General features: G+C 42.1%; 2 protein-coding genes across 3 annotated transcripts in view; both read right to left on the bottom strand.

The window, feature by feature from the left end:
* Window positions 1-204: 204 nt before the first annotated feature.
* Window positions 205-6,568, bottom strand: Ccna2 (cyclin A2). Its single transcript, XM_038348212.1, has 8 exons — window positions 6,291-6,568; window positions 5,408-5,651; window positions 3,191-3,303; window positions 2,784-3,007; window positions 1,826-2,033; window positions 1,111-1,224; window positions 769-902; window positions 205-501 (listed from the first exon to the last, which is right to left on the bottom strand). The coding sequence occupies exons 1-8, from the start codon at window positions 6,474-6,476 to the stop codon at window positions 453-455; spliced, it is 1,272 nt and encodes a 423-aa protein (XP_038204140.1). The 5' UTR covers window positions 6,477-6,568; the 3' UTR covers window positions 205-452.
* Window positions 6,569-7,592: 1,024 nt separating this feature from the next.
* Bbs7 (Bardet-Biedl syndrome 7) overlaps window positions 7,593-20,195 on the bottom strand; it is a 36,706-nt gene continuing 24,103 nt past the window's right edge. Inside the window, exons 13-20 of one of the 2 annotated variants that reach the window (XM_038348226.1) lie at window positions 19,062-19,127; window positions 16,761-16,900; window positions 13,894-14,058; window positions 11,821-11,930; window positions 11,617-11,720; window positions 11,188-11,311; window positions 8,941-9,086; window positions 7,593-7,963 (exon numbers count right to left, since the gene is read on the bottom strand). In XM_038348226.1, coding sequence (XP_038204154.1) covers window positions 8,953-9,086; window positions 11,188-11,311; window positions 11,617-11,720; window positions 11,821-11,930; window positions 13,894-14,058; window positions 16,761-16,900; window positions 19,062-19,127 — 843 coding nt within the window. In that variant the 3' untranslated portion in view covers window positions 7,593-7,963; window positions 8,941-8,952. Of the gene's footprint in view, window positions 9,087-11,187; window positions 11,312-11,616; window positions 11,721-11,820; window positions 11,931-13,893; window positions 14,059-16,760; window positions 16,901-19,061; window positions 19,128-20,195 lie in introns of both variants that reach the window. The other variant, XM_038348225.1, reaches the window with a different exon arrangement.

Raw genomic sequence — 20,195 nt, 5'->3', positions numbered from 1 at the left:
CTCTACATACTTATCTTATAACCAAGTCAGCAATTTGGTTTAGTTGCTTAGAATAGTCAATGTCAGAATTTGAAGATCCATTTCCCTGAAATATTTTAGTTTTAGAATGCCTTTTCCACCGCCACTGAACAGTAACAAACCAAGTTAGCTTTTCTAAGTGACATTATCAGCCTTATTTTTGTCTCAAATTAACTTTGACTTGCAAAGATTTCCAATTCAATTTATTCTTAATATCCCGACAGTTGGCAGCACCAAATGTTAACAAAACCAATTAAAATTAGCCAAATATCTAAGATAGACACATGTACAAAAGACATACAAATTAAAACCATTTAAAAAGCAATGGATACCATAATTTGTCTGTGTCTATACCATTTTACATTCTGAAATGATTGTGAAATTCAAACCCAAGTAAAAACTGTCCATTGTGAACTCTGGTGACTCTTTCATTCTTACACATTGAGTGTCTCTGGCGGGTTGAGAAGAGAAACACCATGATACCTGTTGAGTAGGGAAGAAAACAACAAACAAATCTAGTAAACATTTATGTGCCTCCAGACTGGAGAAATGCTATTTCTATTTTACTAGACTGATGATTGTAGACTCATTTGATACTCAGAACACACGCACCTGTTCACTTACCCACCCTACCAGATGCCCAGGGGAAAATACCATGCCCAGCAGCTCCCTACATACGATTACTGTCTTGCTGAGGCAGCTGTGGCAGACCACCAGTACCCTTTAACGAACAAAGAATCTGACTCTTACTTTGAATGCTTGTACTTTTCCCTTATCGATTGTTGGGCATGCTGTGGTGCTCTGAGGTAGGTCTGGTAAAGGTCCATGAGACAAGGCTTAAGACTTTCCAGGGTATAGCCAGTCTTTTGTACCAGTGATTCCGGCTACAAAGAAAAGACAACCATTGAGTTTTTAGTAACAGCACAGGGCACTGACCACTGCACCTTAATCTTGCACTAATCTTTAACATGTTCAAGCTCACTCCATCTTTTGACTACTTCCGCTGCTAGCAGCAGGCGACTGAAGTAGAGCATTCAAATTCAAGTTTACAGCTAAGCTTCCTGCCACCAAACTAGCAAGTGTAATACGTACCCAGCTTTGTCCTGTGACGGTATAGAGTGCTAAATGAAAGGCAGCTCCAGCAATAAGTGATGGCAAGTACTTTAGGTATGGGTCAGCATCTATCAAACTTAATTCTCCCAAAAACTGGAAAGAAAAGACAAATAGCTCTAAAATCACAAGTTCTATCTTTACATCCTGATCTGTTTTTCCCATCTTTGATGTTCACTGGTTCTACATCAGTCTGGGGAGAATTCAGTTTACATTTCTTCCCCCTAATAACTTAAAACATCTACCAGGATGTTGTCTTTAAACTACTAGTTAGTGTTTTTCTGACATGTATCCACTGGGAAAATTCTCTCCTGGACCTCTCAGTCCCTTCCTGCGAACACAAAATATTTATGTACCTTACATATAAAAGATACACCGTTTTTGTACAATCTAGTGCTATACCTAGGATATCACTAAATTACTTAAAATAATAATAAACAGCACATATATAGTTGCATTGTGTGTTTAGGGCTATACTTATCCAGTACATAGGCAGGTACCTTTAATGTCTGTTGGCTGATTTCATAAGCACAGAACCCAAAGAGAGGACCAACTGTATTATGTTTCTTTTGCTAGCTAAAGGTTTTTCTGTGTATTGGAACTGAAAATACTTAATCTCTTAAGCAATGTTATACAATGAAACCAGGGCTAATTATAACAAAAACAAACAAACAAACAAACTCATAAATGAACTTACCATTGCTAAGCTTTCAACTTTGCAGTTTGCAGGCTGCTGGTGCAGAAAGTATTGGGTAAGAAACTGATTTACTGTTGGAGCAGCTAAGTCAAAAGCAAGGACTTTCAATACGAGGTGCTCCATTCTCAGAACCTGCTTCTTGGAATAGGTATCGTCTGTAATATATACAAACTCTGCTACTTCTGGGGGGTATATTTCTTCAAACTTTCTACAACAAAAGAAATTTTAAGTGAGTTTTTTTTCTTCAAAAGCAGGCTTTGTCCTAATCTAAAATGCTTGGGCTGTACAGACTCAAAACTCACTTCCATCAACCACATTTCCGCTAACAGTTGACCATCTCTGGTTGAGATGATCGACAGCCAATCAGCCAATGAGGGGCTTCAGGTATTTCTCCTATGTGGTCAAGGAAATGATTTATAAGTTTTCCAAAATGGAAAACAAGGCCAGAGTAGCTGAAAATTTAGATAACCTACGATTTCAGGAAAATAATGTCTTACTTTTAGATATTGTTTTTATGCCCGATGAAGGGAAAATACTACTTTTCCTCCAGGAAGCACTTTATTGTGGAAGAGTTTAACCTTTTAAGTTCTGACCTAGCCTGCTACATGTGCCCATTCAAGGCACATGAAACCCAGATCTAGAAAGTTTTATGTTCTAGGCTAGAAAACAAGTTTCTACTCCCAGAAGCCCCCAACTCCTAAAGCTGTCAAGTGTTGAAATGTTAAGAGTACAAAATCTGAATTTATTCCCTTCATTATAAAATAGTGAGAAAGCACTGACTGAGACTCAGGTTCAATTCTCAGCACCAGCAATGGTGGCTCATAAAACTGTAACAGTCTTGGGACCCAGTGCCCTCTTCTGGCCTCAGCAGGCACTGTACACATGTGCCACAAACCACCCACTGAAGTATGAATGAGAAGGGGTAGTGAAAATGACTATGAACTAAGTAACTACTTACGAAGCTAGCAGCATAGCAGCAGTGCCTACAAGCTGAAGCTTCCCTCTTAACACAGACATAGAAGAGAGGAACCGGTCAATGTAGTTCACGGCCAAATGCAGGGTCTCATTCTGTAATTTATATTCTTCTCCCACTTCAACTAGCCAGTCCACAAGGATGGCCCGCATACTGTTAGTGATGTCTGGCTGTTTCTTCATATAACCCACTTTAGGTTTACATTTAACCTGAAGGAAAACTCAGTAGTGTTAAATATAATCAGGTCACAAATATAATCACCATTCACAAAGATGCTATTGACTTTGTGATACTATAAACTTGAGTTTAGCATTAGAGTAACTCACTGCTAACTAAATGTCAACATTATCCTCTCAACTTCATTCAGTAGTTTTTAATGAACAGAGCCTTACCTCCATTTCCCTAAGGTATGTGTGAATATCTTCATGGTAGTCGGGTACTTCATTAACACTCACTGGCTTTTCGTCTTCCAAGACAATAGACATATCCATAGCATGTGGTGATTCTGCATATAATATTGATACCAAAGTATTTATCTCTCCCCTCTGGTAAAGCAACACAGAGAGTATCCTATTCTGGTCTTAGTATTTTGGTCTCTATAGCTTTAGGATGAACTTAATTAAAAAAAAAAAAAAAAAAAAAAAAAAAAATAGGCTACTAAGAGGACTGAGCATTACCTTAAGTATCATCTTCCACAAAAGATGAGTAGATGATACAGTGGTTCTGTTAGGACAGAGCATGTAACAAAATTTTAAAATGATTTTTTTGTCTTAAGAGAGAATTGCAGACCTCAGATGCTGACATATTCAAACCACAATCAGGGAGTAACTAGAATCAGGTAAATGTTGTATTAACAAATGTTAGTAAACTGTAAGGGATTTGGTATTTGTGAAGATAGGGTCTCAGCCAGGTGGTGTTGGCGCACTTGGAAGGCAGAGGCAGGCAGATCTCTGTGAGTTCAAGACCAGCCTGGTCTACAAGAGCTAGTTCCAGGACAAGCTCCAAAGCCAGAGAAACCCTGTCTCAAACAAACAAGAAAGGAAGGAAGGGAAGGAAAGAAAATAGGGTCTCAGGAAGGAAGGAAGGAAGGAAGGAAGGAAGAAAATAGGGTCTCATTCTGTAGCCTAGGCTGGCCTGAAATTCACTCTGTAGCCCAGGCTGGCAATCTTGCCTCAATGTCCTGGGTGCTAGTTACAGGCATGAATCCATTCAGTTGTACTTTTTACCATTTAAATTATCTTTTGAAGTAAAGAATTTCCATTTTTTCCCTAGAGCACCCTGAGTTAAGAAAAAGCAGCCAGGCAGTGGTGGCACATGCCTTTAATCCCAGTACTTGGGAGGCAGAGGCAGGTGGATCTGAGTTCAAGGCCAGCCTGGTCTACAAGAGCTAGTTCCAGGACAGTCTCCAAAGCTAGAGAAACTCTGTCTTGAAAAACCACCTCCTACCCCCCCCCCACCAAAAAAAAACACACTACAAAATTTATGTAAAAATAAATTATTCCCATACCCTTCTTCCCCATCAGTAGAACTAAATAAAGGGGGCTGGGGAAGACAGGCGGCTTAGTGCCTGGTACACAGCATGAGGGTGTAGGTCACATTCCCAGCACCACATGGAAGCTAGATGTGGCTTATCTGGAACCCTAAGACTAAGGAAGGAAAGAGGGTTGAGAACAGCCAAGTCCTTGGAGCTTGGCGGTCAACCAATCTAGTGACCTCCAGTGAGACTTTTTACATCAAGAAATGAGATAGAAAGATGGTGACAGATATCCCAAAGGTCTCCACAGGTGCCAGCACGACACAGCATGAGGCAGAGAGTGCAACACCTTGACAGAGATTACACCCTGATCTCCATACAGGGAGACCATAGCGACAGAGGGCTGTCGGCAGCGGCTGCTCTGCCTTCCTTGTTCATCTGACAACTTACATCAGATGAGCAGATTGATTTTAAAGGGATGGCAGATACCACAACGGTAGCTTCAAGTAGCACTCTCAGGAGTGGCGTGTTAAGACACGAGACATAAATACAACTGAAATGTATTCTCCCAGCCAAACACTGATGAGGTCAGATTAAAATAAGCATTTAAGATCTAATTAAGATTGATAGTTTGCAGTGCCCTCCCTGCCTGTTAAGGATGAGTCCTTTTGTAGGTCAGTAGGCCTGAGGATTAGCCATGAGATCTGAGAAACCCCTTCACGCCCATTGCAGTAATCTTAGCCCACTGTGTTATGATCAGGTAAAACAGTCTTAGCTGGGCATGGCAGTTCATGTCTTTAATCCCAGCACTCAGTGAGGCAGAGGTTGGCGGTTCTCTGTGAGTTTGAGGCTAGCCTGGTCTACAGAGCAAGTTCCAGAATGGCTAAGGCTGTTACACAGAGAAGTTCCATCTAGAAAAACAAAACAAAACGGCATAGCCTTAACACTGAACGTATCACTAACCCAATCAAATAACTAATTTCTTAGTTGGATAAAGAACTTTAAGAAGTACCGTATGATGTCACAGGCCTGTAATCTAGAAATTTGGGAGACTAAGGCAGGCTGGTGTGAGTTCAAGACTTGCCAGAGCTACAGATTGAGATCCTATCTCAAACACAAAAGGCAAAAACCTTACCAAAACTACCATCCATTGGATAATCAAGAGGTACCAGAGGTTTTCTGGCTCCAGGTAAAGAGACAGCTGCATTAAAAGCCAGGGCATCGTCACACTGTGTTTCTTTATGCTCAGCTGGCCTCTTCTGGGTCTCTTCTGCTTCATCCACATGAATAGTAAAGGCAGGCTGTTTACTGTTTGCTTTCCATGAAGGACCAACAGCGACATGTTCATCGTTTATAGAAAGGTCCTTGAGAGGTGCAACCTAAAAAGGAATTTTTGAATAGAATTTTGCCTTCTTGCCCTGTGGGTCTCGGCTTTTATTCCTAAATATTCCATTAGGAAAAATAAACTTCTTGAGGCAAAGTCCAGATAAATAACAGTGAGTAAAGCAAGATAAAGGGTGGATAAATTTGTCAGTCGTTCCTACAAAGGCTGATTGAATTACAAACTTATCAAGGCTCTAAGTTTAGGGGAAAGTACTGATTCACAACTTTAGCCCCAGGGTGGAGCGAAAATGCAGGTCTGGCTAAAATGGCGGAATTTACCAAGCAAAATATTGCTTTCTATCCTTCCCCGAAGTGGAGGTAATCTGTGAAGCAGATGGTGAGGGGGAAGGGATCTGGACCCTATGGCAATGTCTGTCTTTCAAAGTGGAGGGAAAGGCACACAGCTGGGCGAAGTCAACACGCGGGGGGCATCGCTCGGTATGACCCCGGGCATTTTTACAAAGACGCCACCACTAGTGCTGAGGGGTCGGCAAGGCTGGCGGGGCTATTGGCACTGGAAACCCCGGGGCCGTGCAGACTGCAGCCCGACTCCCCCTAGAAGGCGCAGCGTGCTCTCTGCCCCTCTCAGCTGCTAAACCGAGGCCCGCTCCCGCCCGACCCTCGCGCCCCTTTACCCGCCGAGTCTTGAATCTCTGCTGCGGCGCGTTTCCCCGCGCGTTCCCGGCCTTCAGCGCTATCTGCGCCCGCGTCTGCTGGGCTGGCGCCACCTTCTCGGGGTTGACATTCTCCTGGTCTTCCTGCTGCAGCGAGAGCAGGGCCGAGCCCGCCTCGCGAGCCGACGATCTCGAGCTGCCCGGCATCGCGGCTCCGGTGGGGATCAGTCGGCCGCAGAGCGTGCACTGCGCCCGCCGCTCCCAGGCTCTGCGCGGGACCCTGGCGGCCGACGCGCGGAGCAGGCGCTGCGGGCGGGAGGAGCGCGGAGCCCAGTGGCCGCGAGCGAGCTGCGCGCTGGCCGCCGGCTGTTCGTGCAGTTCAAGTAGCGCGCGACTATTGAAATGGACCAATGAGGGCGCCCGGGGCCCGTGACGTCACCAGGAGCGCCGGGTGCCGCGAGCGAAGGCCCGACGGGAACCTAGCTGGGCGGGCGCCCGAGGACGCGCCTGCGCGAGGGAGGAAGGGCGGGGTCGGCGCCAGCCTCGAGCGGGTTCCCGCAGCTCCTGGCGTCCGTAACCCCGCAGCTCACAGGACGCTGGGGCTGGCGGGCGATGGGAGGGTGGGGGGAGGGGGCCTCCAAGTGACAGCGTTGTCGCCCTCACTCACAAGGCCCCTACCAGAACGAACACACACACACACACACACACACTCTCTCTCTTTCTCTCTCTCTCTCTCTCTCTCTCTCCTGTCTCTCGCCTCTCCCACTCTCTCCAGTATATGTGTGTGTGTGTGTATATGTATATATGTATATTTGCATCACCTCTCCAGTATTTATTTGTTTGTTTGTTTGTTGTTTAATTTTGAGACAGGGTTTAATAATGCAGCCCGGATTGTCATGCAAGTCACAGACATCCGCCTGCCACTGCCTCAGGAGTTCTACGCCTGGCATTATTCCAGTAAGCTTTTTTCCTCCCCTCTAATAAAGATGTGATCAATTTAAAATGCCAACTTGAGCTCTTGTTGCTAACCATGAAACAAAATGGTGTATTAGAAGAAATTCAAACGTTCGTTAATTTTGTTTACCCTTGGTTATGATATCCAACAAAGCACACCACGAAGTCCTGTGGACCCAAATAGATACTACATTTAGAAATAACGTGCATGGTGGTGTGTACCTTTAACCCAAGCGCTCTGGATCTGTGAGTTAAGGCCGGCTATGCCTACATAACTAGTTCCAAACCATCTATATAGTGAGACCCGGTCTCAAAAAATGTTCATATGAAAAACAGGGGCCTGGGTGTACCAAGAAAGCCTCTAGAAAATATTAGAAAAAAAAGTGACTTTATTAAGACGCAACATTTATACCTTAAATGTTTACATTTAATATTTAAGAATTGCACAAAAAATATAACAATGTAATTATCGTTTTCTGAAAAAGGCATAACTATCCTTTGAAAGCAAAAGACAGTTGCTTTCCATTATCTTTATAATATCTTTAGACTTTAATACAATATTCTCCTATAAATGTACACTATAATAAAAAAGCGGTTTCGTGGACACCGCCATCACTCTTCACTGAACACTTTAAAGCTCATCTGGTTACATCCGGGACGTCCATCCGGGACCTCCAGTCCGAGCGAGCTCTGCTTACTTCGCTGGCCAGTCTACAGCACTAAGTCAAGTACTTCACAACCTGCAGGAGCGCCGGGCGGTGGTGGCGCACGCCTTTAATCCCAGCACTCGGGAGGCAGAGGCAGGCGGATCTCTGAGTTCGAGGCCAGCCTGGTCTACAAGAGCTAGTTCCAGGACAGGCTCTAGAAACTACAGGGAAACCCTGTCTCAAAAAACAAAACAAAACAAAAAAACACAACCTGCAGGAGGATCATGTCACCATGAAAGAAAGAAATGGGGTATGAATTCATTCCAAATCCTAGAAAAACAAACTTATTTCCAACTCATGATAACAGAGGACTGGGGTACACTTATAAACTTGCCCAGCCTTATAAAATTCTAGCATGGCCCCTTATATCAGCTTCACTTAAGTGGTTGATCAGTTTACAGGGGTCAGGAAGATCAAACAAGTAATGGGAAAATACATTATAAAACATGAAGTTTGTACATTTATGTGTATTTTATAAAAATGACATTTTATTTTCCAATCTCAATTTAGAAATTAAAATACCATTTGTCAAAAAGTCGTTAACAGCTCTTATAATCATTCTACTTATGTTTGTTTGTTTTTCCCCCAAGACAGGGTTTCTCTGCATAGTTCTGGCAGTCCTAGAACTCACTTTGTAGACCTCGAACTTACAGAGATTCCCCTGCCTCTGCCTACCAAGTGCTGGGATTAAAGGTGTTTGCTAGCCCCTACCCTTCTTGTTTAGATTTTTGAGACAGGGTCTTCTGCTCTATCCCAGGTTGACTTGGGCCTTACTATGTTACACATGCCGTCCTTGACCTCCCAGCTAATCCTCTCTCCTCAGCCTCTGAGTGCCAAGAATTCAGACAGTAGCCAGCACACCCGGCTCCACTTATCTTTAGATATAAGATTCTCTTCATTCCAATCAGTAGGAGCCTCACTTAAATTATGATCTCACAAATGTTCCACGTATCGAGAGAGGGGTCCCTCCTCACCACTCTTTGTGAAGCAGACTGTGCTGTAGGCCCCACCTTGTTCATCCTTCATGCGGCATCGAAGAAAGCAATCAGTGCATTCTGGTCATAGCTGTCAAGAATCTCCAGCAGCACAGGTACTTTAGTTTTTACGTTCGTGCCCTTGAACTTAAATTTATCTATGAAAAGATCAGTAATCATACCTATAAAGAAAAACGTTATTTCCTGTCATTGATGAGTTATTTAACAATGCAGTTAGTACTTTATAATCACTGACATGTCATTATTCAACATATATAAACCTTGAAAAGGTTGATCTTTATAAAAACAAGTGTGTATATGGGGAGGGTTTTAAGCAACGTTCAAGACATAAATATTTAATAACCTTTCTAACAACTGTTTATAACTGCTGGTTCAGACAACCACTGCCAGCCATTTTGAATCCCTGCTGGTACACACTTCATCACAGTGATGTCTGTTCCACCAGAAAGCTGCAACTGAATGAAAACACTTCACCTCTGGGCTTACTGGATTCATAGGTCAGGGGCAAATTATTTTACCTCTGAGTTTCCCAGATGTAAAGCAGGGACAAGCCAGGTAGCGGTAGTGCACGCCTTTAATTCCAGCACTCGAGAGGCTGAGACAGGTGGCTCTCTGTGAGTTCGAGGCCAGCCTGGTCTATAGAACTAGTTCCAGGACAGGCTCCAAAGCTACAGAGAAAACTTGTCTAAAAAAAACCATAAATAAAATAAAATAAAATAAAATAAAATAAAACAGGGATAGTTCAAGTTGTCAGTCATTTATACAAGACCCCGGAGACAAGTGGATTTTAGGAACAGAAAAAGGAGAAAAAGAATATACCATGGGTGGTATTGGGACTCAGTACAATGGGACTGAGTGGCAACAACATCTGATAGCAAAATGGCAATATTTTTGCAGTGAAATATATAGGTGATTATGCATTTTGCACTAAATGGAATAAAAATGATTAGAAATTGATTTCATGTCAGAGTCAATCACAGTAAGGCACATTTTGCTGGTAAATGATTTACAAAAACAAAACTCTAATTTTCAAAGCTGTGTTCTGGATTTTGGAAGCACGGGTAAGAGCTGGTAGATCTACAACACCTTCACTTCAGGATACTGTAAAAGAGATCCTGTGCTTGCCATACAGTGACCATTAAAATATTCCTGCTGTTCCTGTGGGAGGAAGTCTGCAGGCCAGCGGGCCAGTGTGAACTGAAGACAAGTGGCGGTGGCTCAGGGAGAGACGGTCCTGAAGGCTCAGCCACTCGCTAGCTCTGCGATGGCAAACTTTCCTCTCACGTCTGGCTAAAGAATATTGAAAATGAGCCGGGCGGTGGTGGCGCACGCCTTTAATCCCAGCACTTGGGAGGCAGAGGTAGGCGGATCTCTGTGAGTTCGAGGCCAGCCTGGTCTACAAGAGCTAGTTCCAGGACAGGCTCTAAAAAAGCTGCAGAGAAACCCTGTCTCGAAAAACCAAAAAGAAAAAAAGGAAAAAAAAAAGAATATTGAAAATGAAGATAAACCATCCACCTTGTAGAGCTGTTGGAACAGTTAAAAATCCCCTGAAAGACGGTGCCGTGTGCTGCACACGGTGGGTCTCCCAGGAGGACTGCAGACAAGCCCTTCCCTGAGGCCGCTCCTCCCTCCCTTCATCTCTGCCTCCACTTCCTTTCGTCTTTTCTCTTGCTGTCATAAAATCTGTAACATACGCAGCTCCTCACCAAAGCAAAATGAGTTTTAAACTATGAATTTAAGCATTACACAAATATCCCTATGGAAGTTTTGCATGAACAGATTAAATGACTGCATTTTTACCGCAGCAACAGAACCTGAAAAGGTCATCTGTGAGAAATAAGTGTGTGTGGTGAGGTCTGTGGGCCGAAAGACTTCTTCACTGCGCACGGAATAATTCCATTTTCTCATTTACTTGCATTTTTTTTGCTTGTTTGTTTGTTTATTTGGTTTTGTTTGTTTGTTTATTTTTTTTAAGACAGTGTTTCTCTGTAGCTTTGGGCCCTGTCCTGGAACTAGCTCTTGTAGACCAGGCTGGCCTCAAACTCACAGAGATCCCCCTGCCTCTGCCTCCCTAGTACTGGGATTAAAGGTGTGCGCCACCACTGCCACATCACCTGGCTTAATACAGAAATACTTTGTATAGTAAGCTGGCTGACACAGGCTCAGGACAGCTGTGATCTCTGCCAGCTCCTTTCACAACTCTTGGGCTAACAAACTGCTAAGGAGAAAGTATAGAAGCCTGTGCTAGAAAGGTCTACTCACCATAGAGCCTTTCAAGGTGTGCAGGCTGCTTTTTGTATTCTTCTTGAAGGTGATCTGCCTCTTCTAGAATACAGCGATATTCTGGAACCAGGAAGTTCGTATTTCCTTCATGAACCTGCAATTCCTTATTTTTTTAAAAAAAAAAAAAAGAGAGAGAGAGGAGCTGGAGAGATGGCTCAGCGGTTAAGAGTATTGCCTGCTCTTCCAAAGGTCCTGAGTTCAATTCCCAGCAACCACAGGGTGGCTCACAACCATCTGTAATGAGGTCTCTTCTGGCCTTCAGGCATGCACACAGACAGAATATTGTATACATAATAAATAAATAAATATTTAAAAAAGAGAGAGAAGCACCCTAAAGGTCAAATTGTAAATTAAAGTATTATAACTAGAAAACCCAGTGCTAACACTCACACTCACGCACATCCTTACCTTTAAGGCATCGATTAACTGCACTTTCTTAGCCAGAAGCAGCTGGTGCTCCAGCTTCGGGTGGATGAGCCTCAGAGTGTGCTTGACTGACACTTCGTTTATCTCTACAAGAAGTGGGCCCGGCAGGAAAGTCACTTTCATGAGAAACATCGCTATTATAACGACTGTAAAAAACTGGATGAATGAAGGATTTTCCTTTTTTACCGTATGATATGTTGAGATTAATTTTCCTTTTTGTGGCTTCTTTAGAAAGCACATCTTTTAGGATGGATATTGTAGAAATGTTATCAGATTTAAAAACTCCTTCTCCTTTCCTACAAGATCAATGTATTTTTACAAAGAAAAGTTATAGGAGTGAGTGGTCTTGTAAACACGTATTTTTACCTAGAGTTTAGTTTAAATTTCACTTGACTTAAGATGAGCTGTGTATAACATCAACATAAAGCAGACTAAACATGCAATCTATCCTTTACCACACAAGGCAGTCTCTGAGCTCAAAACTAAAGATCCTGTTACACACAATCCTCCTTAGATGGGGTACTTAGATATTTAAGTACCCCATTTAAAACTGGTTTCTTTGTGGACGTTAATATTGCCAACAACTAACCTCATATATAAAACGTATTTAGAATTGCTTATTTATACACTTACATAAATACATTTTTATTTAATGTATTCACACGAATAAACTATAGTATTACTATATGCTTTATCCTTAAAATAAATCTGGTATCCAACCTGGAATGGAGACACCTGTTGTTTCTAAGGCCCAGCATCCACTGCCGCAGCCTAAGACCCCAGGACCCACTGTTTTCTTTATAAAGGAAACTCTACTTCCCATGCCAGGAAAAATGGAGAACACTTGCAATCCCAGGAATCAGAACACCCCCTCCCCCCAAGGACAAGGATAAATTAAAATGATCCACACTGCACTTTTAGGTATTTGGGACACAATAAAAATTTCAAATCTAAGCATCATGGAAATTAAATCCAAAGACATAGAAAACAGTCTCAACAACAACACAGCAGACAATTCCCCAAGTTAGACAAAGAAATGGCTATGCAGAGAGAGGCGGCCAGGACGCCAAGCAGAGAAGAACTTCCCTTGTCATTCTAGTTAAACGACTAGATGTTCAGAACCAAGAAAACACTGAAAATGTCGAGAGAGCATCATCAAATCACATATGAAGCAGGCTGAGCAATACAGCAGGGTTTCCAAGAGATGCTTTAAAAAGCTACAAAGTTACAACTTTCAAGTTTCGAAAAAGAATAACTGTTAGTCCAGACCACTACCTCCAGCAAAGCTGTCAGTCATAACTGAAGGGGCAAGAAAAGTTTCCCATAATAAAAACAATTCGTGACCATTAAGCCAACTCATAGAAGATACTAAAAGAATTCTGACTGAAGAGAAAGACAAACATCCATGCGGCCACAAGGGAAGAGTAAACCACTCTCGAGTCATAATGGTTAAGTAGGAGAGGATAGGAAAACACCAAAATACTGCAAAATCAACAAAAGGACCGGCAGTAATACAAACCTTTTAGTTAAAAATCTAAATATTAGTGTTCTCAATTTCCCTTTCATAGTTCACTGACTAACAGAAGGGAATTGAGGGCAGGACCTCTCTACCGGTTGTCTCTGAAGCCCACACCTTGCCATCAAGGACAGAGGCTGCTAGAGGTTAAAGGGAGGAAACCTGATGCCAAACAAACGAGGTGCCAGCAAGCAGTGCCACTGTTCTGAAATCTAACAAAACGGACTTTAAAACAAAACTAGTCAGAAAAGACAAAAATTAACTTCATATTGATTAAAGGAACAATCTGTCAAGAGGACATTACAATTCCAAACATACACAAACTGAACATGGGTCCATTCTATCTCTAAAACAAATACCAATAGCGGTTAAACCACAGGTTAGCCCAGCACAATAACACAGGAGACTCCAATACCCCATTCTCATTGATTGCAAAAAATAAAGACATCTTAAATGACATCATAGATTTAATGGGTTTAACAATCATCTAAAAACTGTAGGAAATTACATTTATAATTCAATATTTACTACAGATTTTATAGACATATTACTGGGAAACATCAATCTTTACATACCCATCTTTACTAATAACATTTTTACACTTAATCCTATTTATTTAATAGCTTCTGTTGGACATTACCAATTTTTAATTACATTATTTTGAAATGATTCCTGTTTTAAAATAAACGAAAACTTTGGTGCTTTATATTACCATTTATTAGCAAGGAATAAATCTGATTTACCTGTATATGCATTCGAGTTGTGTATCCAGAAAGGTATTCTGGAAGTAAAATGTCGCACATTCTCCTGCTGGAGGCTTTTCAGGAACTTCAGGCAGGCAGAACACCATCCAGGAGTGAATCTCAGCAAAGCTGAACTGGCCTGTTAGAGCCAGCGTGTTCATGGGCCTGCAAGTGAGCAGCAGAGGCGTACACGTGTGTGGAGCCGTGGGAACACTATACACATACATTTATAAGCACAATTTCAAATACGGCTAAACACTTTATTTCACTAATTTTTAAATTTGTGCACGGGGGCTATGTAGCCCAGAATCTTACTACACACACCAGGCTAACCTCAAATGCACGTCGGTCTTGCCTGAGTCTCCAAGTGCTAGAATTACAGGTGTGCGCTATCACTATCAGCTTTAAATAAACACTTCTAAGAGAAGTATGTTTAAAAAAGATTTCTTTATTTAATGTACGTTGGGCTTTGCCTGCAGGTATGTCTGTATGAAGGTGTCAGATCCCCTGAACTAGAGTTAAAGACAGTTGTGAACTGCCATGTGGGTGCTGAGAATTGAACCTGGGTCCTCTGGGAGAGTAAGCAGTGCTCTTAATCTCTGAGCCATCTCTCCAGCCCCCTTAAAAAGAAGTTTTATGAAATTAATCTTACACATCAAACAATTGAACATTTTAATTTTACAGATAAATGTCTGAATGCTTGTCTATACCCATACTTGTTTTTGCTAGGTGTCTTATAGTGAGTAGCTTCTTTCTCATCATAACAGGCTTTATAAGTAATTGGGGCTATTCAGGTAAATTTGCTTGTTTGGAAATTTATGTAGGATTTGTATTACATAGACTACAAAACACATATGAATCAACTCAAGGAAATAATCAACATATTGTAAACTTTAACATCTGGGCTTGAAGTAGGGCAGACACAGATTTGAATAATAATAAAAATAAACCCATTCTTATGTAAAAGTAATGTATGCTAATGAGTTATTTTTTAAAAAAATAGAAAATATATAAGCACCTGGCAAAATACATGTCACAAAATATCAAATTACTGTTTATCTTTTTCCTTTTTCTTTTGCTTAATCCCATGTTATCTTGTTCCAAAAACGCTATCAGCATTAAGATGCTTATATGGAATGGAGCGCAGAGAAGACACTGTGCGAAGATGTGAAGAAGGCCAGTATTGCTTTGGAGACCTCAAGATGTTAGAGATGCCAGAGGCATGGGATACTGTAGAGGCATTTCAATTGTATTTTAATAAATAAAGACTGCCTGAAGATCTGAGAGTTAAACAGTCCCAGTGGTCAGCCTTACAGACCAGGTTATGGTGACAGGTTGTGGTAACTGGGATTGAAGGAACCCCCGTAACCACAATGACACACACCTTTAATCTCAGTAGCCACCCTCGTGGCCACAGAAATCAGGTGGTGCATGCCTTTAATCCCAGTGGTGCACATCTTTAATCCCAGCCCTTGAGAGAAATATAAGACTATAAAATGGGGAGGGGAGGGACAGATCTCAGACACAATCTCCTTCTGAGATGAGGGTTAGCATTTCAGACTGAGATGGAGGTAAGAGCCAGTGGCTGGCTGGTTTGCTTTTCAGATCTTCCCGTTGAACCCCAATTTCTCTTTCTGAGTTTTTATTAATCGTGCTTCATTAGCTGAAGCTAAAGCTGCTAACAAGAAGTATGTTGCAGTCAACAAAGCTGAAAGGGGTTGGAGGTCTGAAGAGCGTTTTGACATCAGACATGGAGATGCAGAGTCTGGAGTTTGTCCAGTTGGTTTTTGGTCTTGTTTTGATCCAGTATTTCCTCACTATGCTCTTGTCCCTGCACTTTAAAATGGTTATGCATATCCTGGGCCATTATATGTTGGAAATACTGTTTTTTATTTTAATTTTATAGGGTATTACAGTTATGAGGCTGCATGAATTTCAGAAGAGACTTTGAACTTCTAACCACTGTTGAGCCTGCGCTAGACTGGGGCCTCTGAAGCTGGACTGAATGCGCCTCTGTACTATGATACGACTACAAGCCTTTGGGGGCCAGGGAGAGGAATGTGATGGCTCGCAAGAAAACGGTCCCCACAGGGAGTGGCACTGTTAGGAGGTGTGGCTTTGCTGGAGTAGGTGTGGCCTTGTTAAAGGAAGTGTATCACTGTGGAAGCAAGCTTTGTGGTCTCATATATGCTCAAGTTATACCCAGTGAGACAGACCACTTCCTGTTGCCTTTGGATCAAGATGTAGAGTTCTCCAGCACCATGTCTGCCTGCATACCACCATGTTCTCCACAATGATGATAACTGACTAAACCTCAAAAATGTGAGCCACACCTCAATTAAATGTTTTTCCTTTATAAGAGATGCCATGGTCAGAGTGTCTCTTTACAACAGTAGAAACATGAACTAAGACAATGGGTATATCAACCACACATCAGGGTAGGCGCCATGCTATGCAGTAATCTGTCAAGACAAACTAGGCTCCATGCTCATTTGGCTTTTTATTGTTGTTTAAGGGAGAGAGAGTATGTGAAATTGGGTGGACAGGAGGTTGGAGGAAGATTTGAGGGGTATTGGTTGGGAGAGAGGAAAAAGATAGCCAAAATATATTGTATGAAATTCTCAAAGAATAAATAAAACATCTAAATAGGAAAAATGAAAATATTAAATTTTGTAAAAAAGTCTTTGTTTGCTTTTCTGTTTTTTGTTTGTTTGTCTCTCTCTGCATCCCTGGCTCTCCTGCTGGCTCCGCAGGGAGAAACACTTCCTATCAAGGCTGACAGCCCTAGTTCAATCCCTAAGGCTCACACAGTGGAGACAGGAGAGGACACCCACCTCCTAAGGAAACAGCACTCTCTCCCGGCCTACCTGTCATGGTCAATAAAGTGAGTTCTTTGATGCAGTGACAGCGGTTTGATGTGGTACTGGCGAACCTGACAGGTTTTTGGTTGAATTCTCGGAGTCACATACGCCTGCAGTGTGCCATACTGGCCTTCAATTGAGCGAATCTGATAAAAGAAAAACTAGATGTCAGCTGCATAAATAAATCTTCAGATGTTCACTTAGTATCAAATGCTTATGTCCAATCTCTCCTGGACTATCTGAGGGATACAAAACATCTATCAAATACTTCTGTCACAAGAGTATAGGAGCCGGGTGGTGGTGGCGCACGCCTTTAATCCCAGCACTCGGGAGGCAGAGGCAGGCGGATCTCTGTGAGTTCGAGGCCAGCCTGGTTTACAAGAGCTAGTTCCAGGACAGGCTCCAAAGCCACAGAGAAACCCTGTCTCGAAAAACAAAACAAAACAAAAAACAAACAAACAAACAAACAAAAGAGTAAAAAGAGTATAGGAAAACTTTCAGTGATTCTGGCAGTCATTAACTAAATGAATCACCTTCTAAGTGATCACCATCGTGTATGTTCAGTTGATCTGTCCCATGTTCATCACTCCCACGCCATGCCAAGATAAGGAATCATTCTCAAATAATGCCCTACACATCTAAAAAAATGAGTGTATAATATATATATATATATATATATATATATATATATATATATATAGGTTTTTGGAGACAAGGTTTTTCTGTAACTTTGGGGCCTGTCCTGGAACTAGCTCTTGTAGCCCAGGCTGGCCTCGAACTCACAGAGATCCGTCTGCCTCTGCCTCCCGAGTGCTGGGATTAAAGGCGTGCGCCACCACTGCCTGGCGAGTGTATAATATTCTTAAAGAGTCATAAGAAAAATGGCTAAAAATTGGGCATTTTCATCAAATAGAAAAATAATTTTTTGAAATAATTAAAACTAACTTAGAATACTTCATTTTCTCAGAATTAGGGATTATACAGAGGCACTGTTGCAAATCTGTTCTAGGAAGTAAGCAGAGAAGCATATTATAACTGATTGCACCCAGACGGGGAAATTCTTCCAAGATATTTTGAATGTGGCTGGTTGGAGCTGGTGAGAGTTCAGACACCAAGAATGGTGTACTAAACTGCAGAGCAATGCTCACTGCAGAGCAATGCTCGAGAGGCACAGCCTCTTCTGTCGGCTCTGCTACAATTTCAATAATTCTGCTATGTGTAGACCATAAATGTGTAAATATGTAAAGATGAATCAGTAGAATTTATACATATTTGATAATAATTATTGCCAAATTTTGTTTGAAAATAGTATTTTAGTTACATCTTTTTTTTTAAAGAGCACTCATCTTTTTGTTTCTTTGTTTTGGTTTTCTGAGACAGGGTTTCTCTGTGTAGCCCTGGCTGTCCTTAAACTCCCTCTGTAGATCAGAACTCAGACAGCGGCCTGCCTCTGCCTCCCAAGTGCTGGGAGTAAAGGCGTCACCAAATCCTGGTTTAGTACTCTTCTTTTAAATATGCTGAAATATTTACAGATGAAATATAAGCATACTGTGTTTGCTTCAAAGTGATTTTAGGTGGCAAGTGACATAAGACAAGCATGCCACGCATTGATTTTCACGCTTGGGATTTCCATAACAGAAAAGCTGGCAAAGCCGGGCACGGTGGCACATATTTGTATCCCAGTAATTGACAAAGTTCAAGTTCAGCCCCGGTTACAAAGTGAGACCAGATCTCATCCCTTCTTCCTGACAAACTGAAAGAAAGCTAGAAAAAAATTTCCTGTTGGAGGCAACTTCAAGAGCAGTAAATTTAGAGACAGCTACAGACTGAGTCCTGACAACGGAAACAGTAGCTGGGACAAACTAAAACCCACCTGGTTATTTTGGAGGTGTTACTTCAAAATGATTCATTTCACAGAGAATTTCAGTGCAGAGAAATGACATCACATATAAGATACACCAAAGGGAAAAAAAGTTCTACATTTAGAAAACTAATAAGGCCAGAGAGATGGCTTAAGAGCGTGTATTGCTCTTCCAAAGGTCCCGAGTTCAGTTCCCAGCCACTCACATTAGGGTGCTCACAACTGCCTTCAACTCTGCTCCAGGGTAGCTAATGTCTTTTTGCCTTTGTAAGCACTGAACTCACGTGTACACACACACACACACACACACACACACACACACACCCGCACGCACACGCACACATGCAAGTACACGCATAGCTAAAACCCAAAACTTGTCAAAAACTGTTCTTAAGCATCAAAAAATAAGAATAAGATGGAAATAAAAGCAATTCCAACCATTTTACCTTGAGCTCCAGCCTGGTGGTATTTGCCTGGCACCGATAAGTGGCAAGAAGAAAGTTGTCGTTCGACTGGAAGAATTTAAAGATGAGAAACAACAAATACCATCAGCAATACTGTTTGCTATTTACTTGAATACCTAGCACTTTAAAAAAATAAAGGTTTAGGAGAAGCAAAAGGGACAGCAAGGAGGGAGCCATATGCTGAAAGTGAGAGATGTCTTTCTTCTTTTTTAAATATCTCAAATCTCCACAATAAGTCTTCTTTCTTAAGAAGCCACAGTCCTAGAAACAAGTTTCTGTTCTTCTGAGACAGGGTTTCTCTAGGTAGCACTGGCTCTCCTGGAACTCACAGAGATCCGCCGCCTCTGCCTCCCTAGTGCTGGTACTAAAGGTGTGTGCCACCACTGCCTGGCTAGAAACAAGTTTTAAATTAGCATAAAGTAAGCTTTTCAGAGAATTCCACAGTGATGTAGTAAAGCAGGTTAATTGTTTTTTGTTTAAGGCAGGGCGCCATGTATCCTAGATTGGCGTAGCTATGTGACCAGGCATGACCTAGAACTTCTGGCCCTCCTGTGTCCTCCAGAGTGTTGAGATCACAGGTACAAACCAGCATCCAGGCTTAGGAAGTGCAGAGTATGAGCCCTGGGTTCTGATCATGCCAGGTAAGCACTCCACCAACTGAGTGTCATCCCCAGGCCCCACCTAGGTTACTTTATTAGAGCAAACTCAGGATAAAAATATTTAAACTTCTACCTCTTCTTGTTTCACTGGGAGGGATGAGACAAGTATTGCAAGTACCAAGGGCGACCTCAAGCTCCTTCCACCTCCAAGTGCTGGGACTATTGGTGTGGACACAGTGAGCAGTAACTGCAGTGGCTTCTCTATGAGCAGGTGCTTCATGTTTACCACAACAGCATGTGACAAATCAGGATCAATGACCGAATGATTTACATTTTCTCCCCGCTTAACAAAAAGAAATGCTTAGTATGAGAGGATGTCTAAAATAAGCCCATCTGCTGGCTGTGGCAGTGCACACCTTTAATCCCAGCACTTGGAGGTAGAAGCAGACGGATCTCTGAGTTTGAGGCCAGCCAGGACTATACAGAGGGTTACAGCCCAGCCAGGCTATTCAGTGCG

The sequence above is a fragment of the Arvicola amphibius genome, chromosome 11 (assembly GCF_903992535.2).
Source record: "Arvicola amphibius chromosome 11, mArvAmp1.2, whole genome shotgun sequence".
Lineage (NCBI taxonomy): Eukaryota > Metazoa > Chordata > Mammalia > Rodentia > Cricetidae > Arvicola > Arvicola amphibius.
This window is presented reverse-complemented; position numbering and strand designations above follow the sequence as displayed.

Excerpts from the sequence above, each read along its gene's own strand:
- Ccna2 (XM_038348212.1), bottom strand. The coding sequence starts at position 6,476 with ATGCCGGGCAGCTCGAGATCGTCGGCTCGCGAGGCGGGCTCGGCCCTG. Across the intron at positions 3,008-3,190 it reads CATACCTTAGGGAAATGGAG|GTTAAATGTAAACCTAAAGT; the intron begins GTAAGGCTCTGT and ends GTTTTCCTTCAG. Across the intron at positions 1,225-1,825 it reads AAGTTGAAAGCTTAGCAATG|TTTTTGGGAGAATTAAGTTT; the intron begins GTAAGTTCATTT and ends TTTTCTTTCCAG.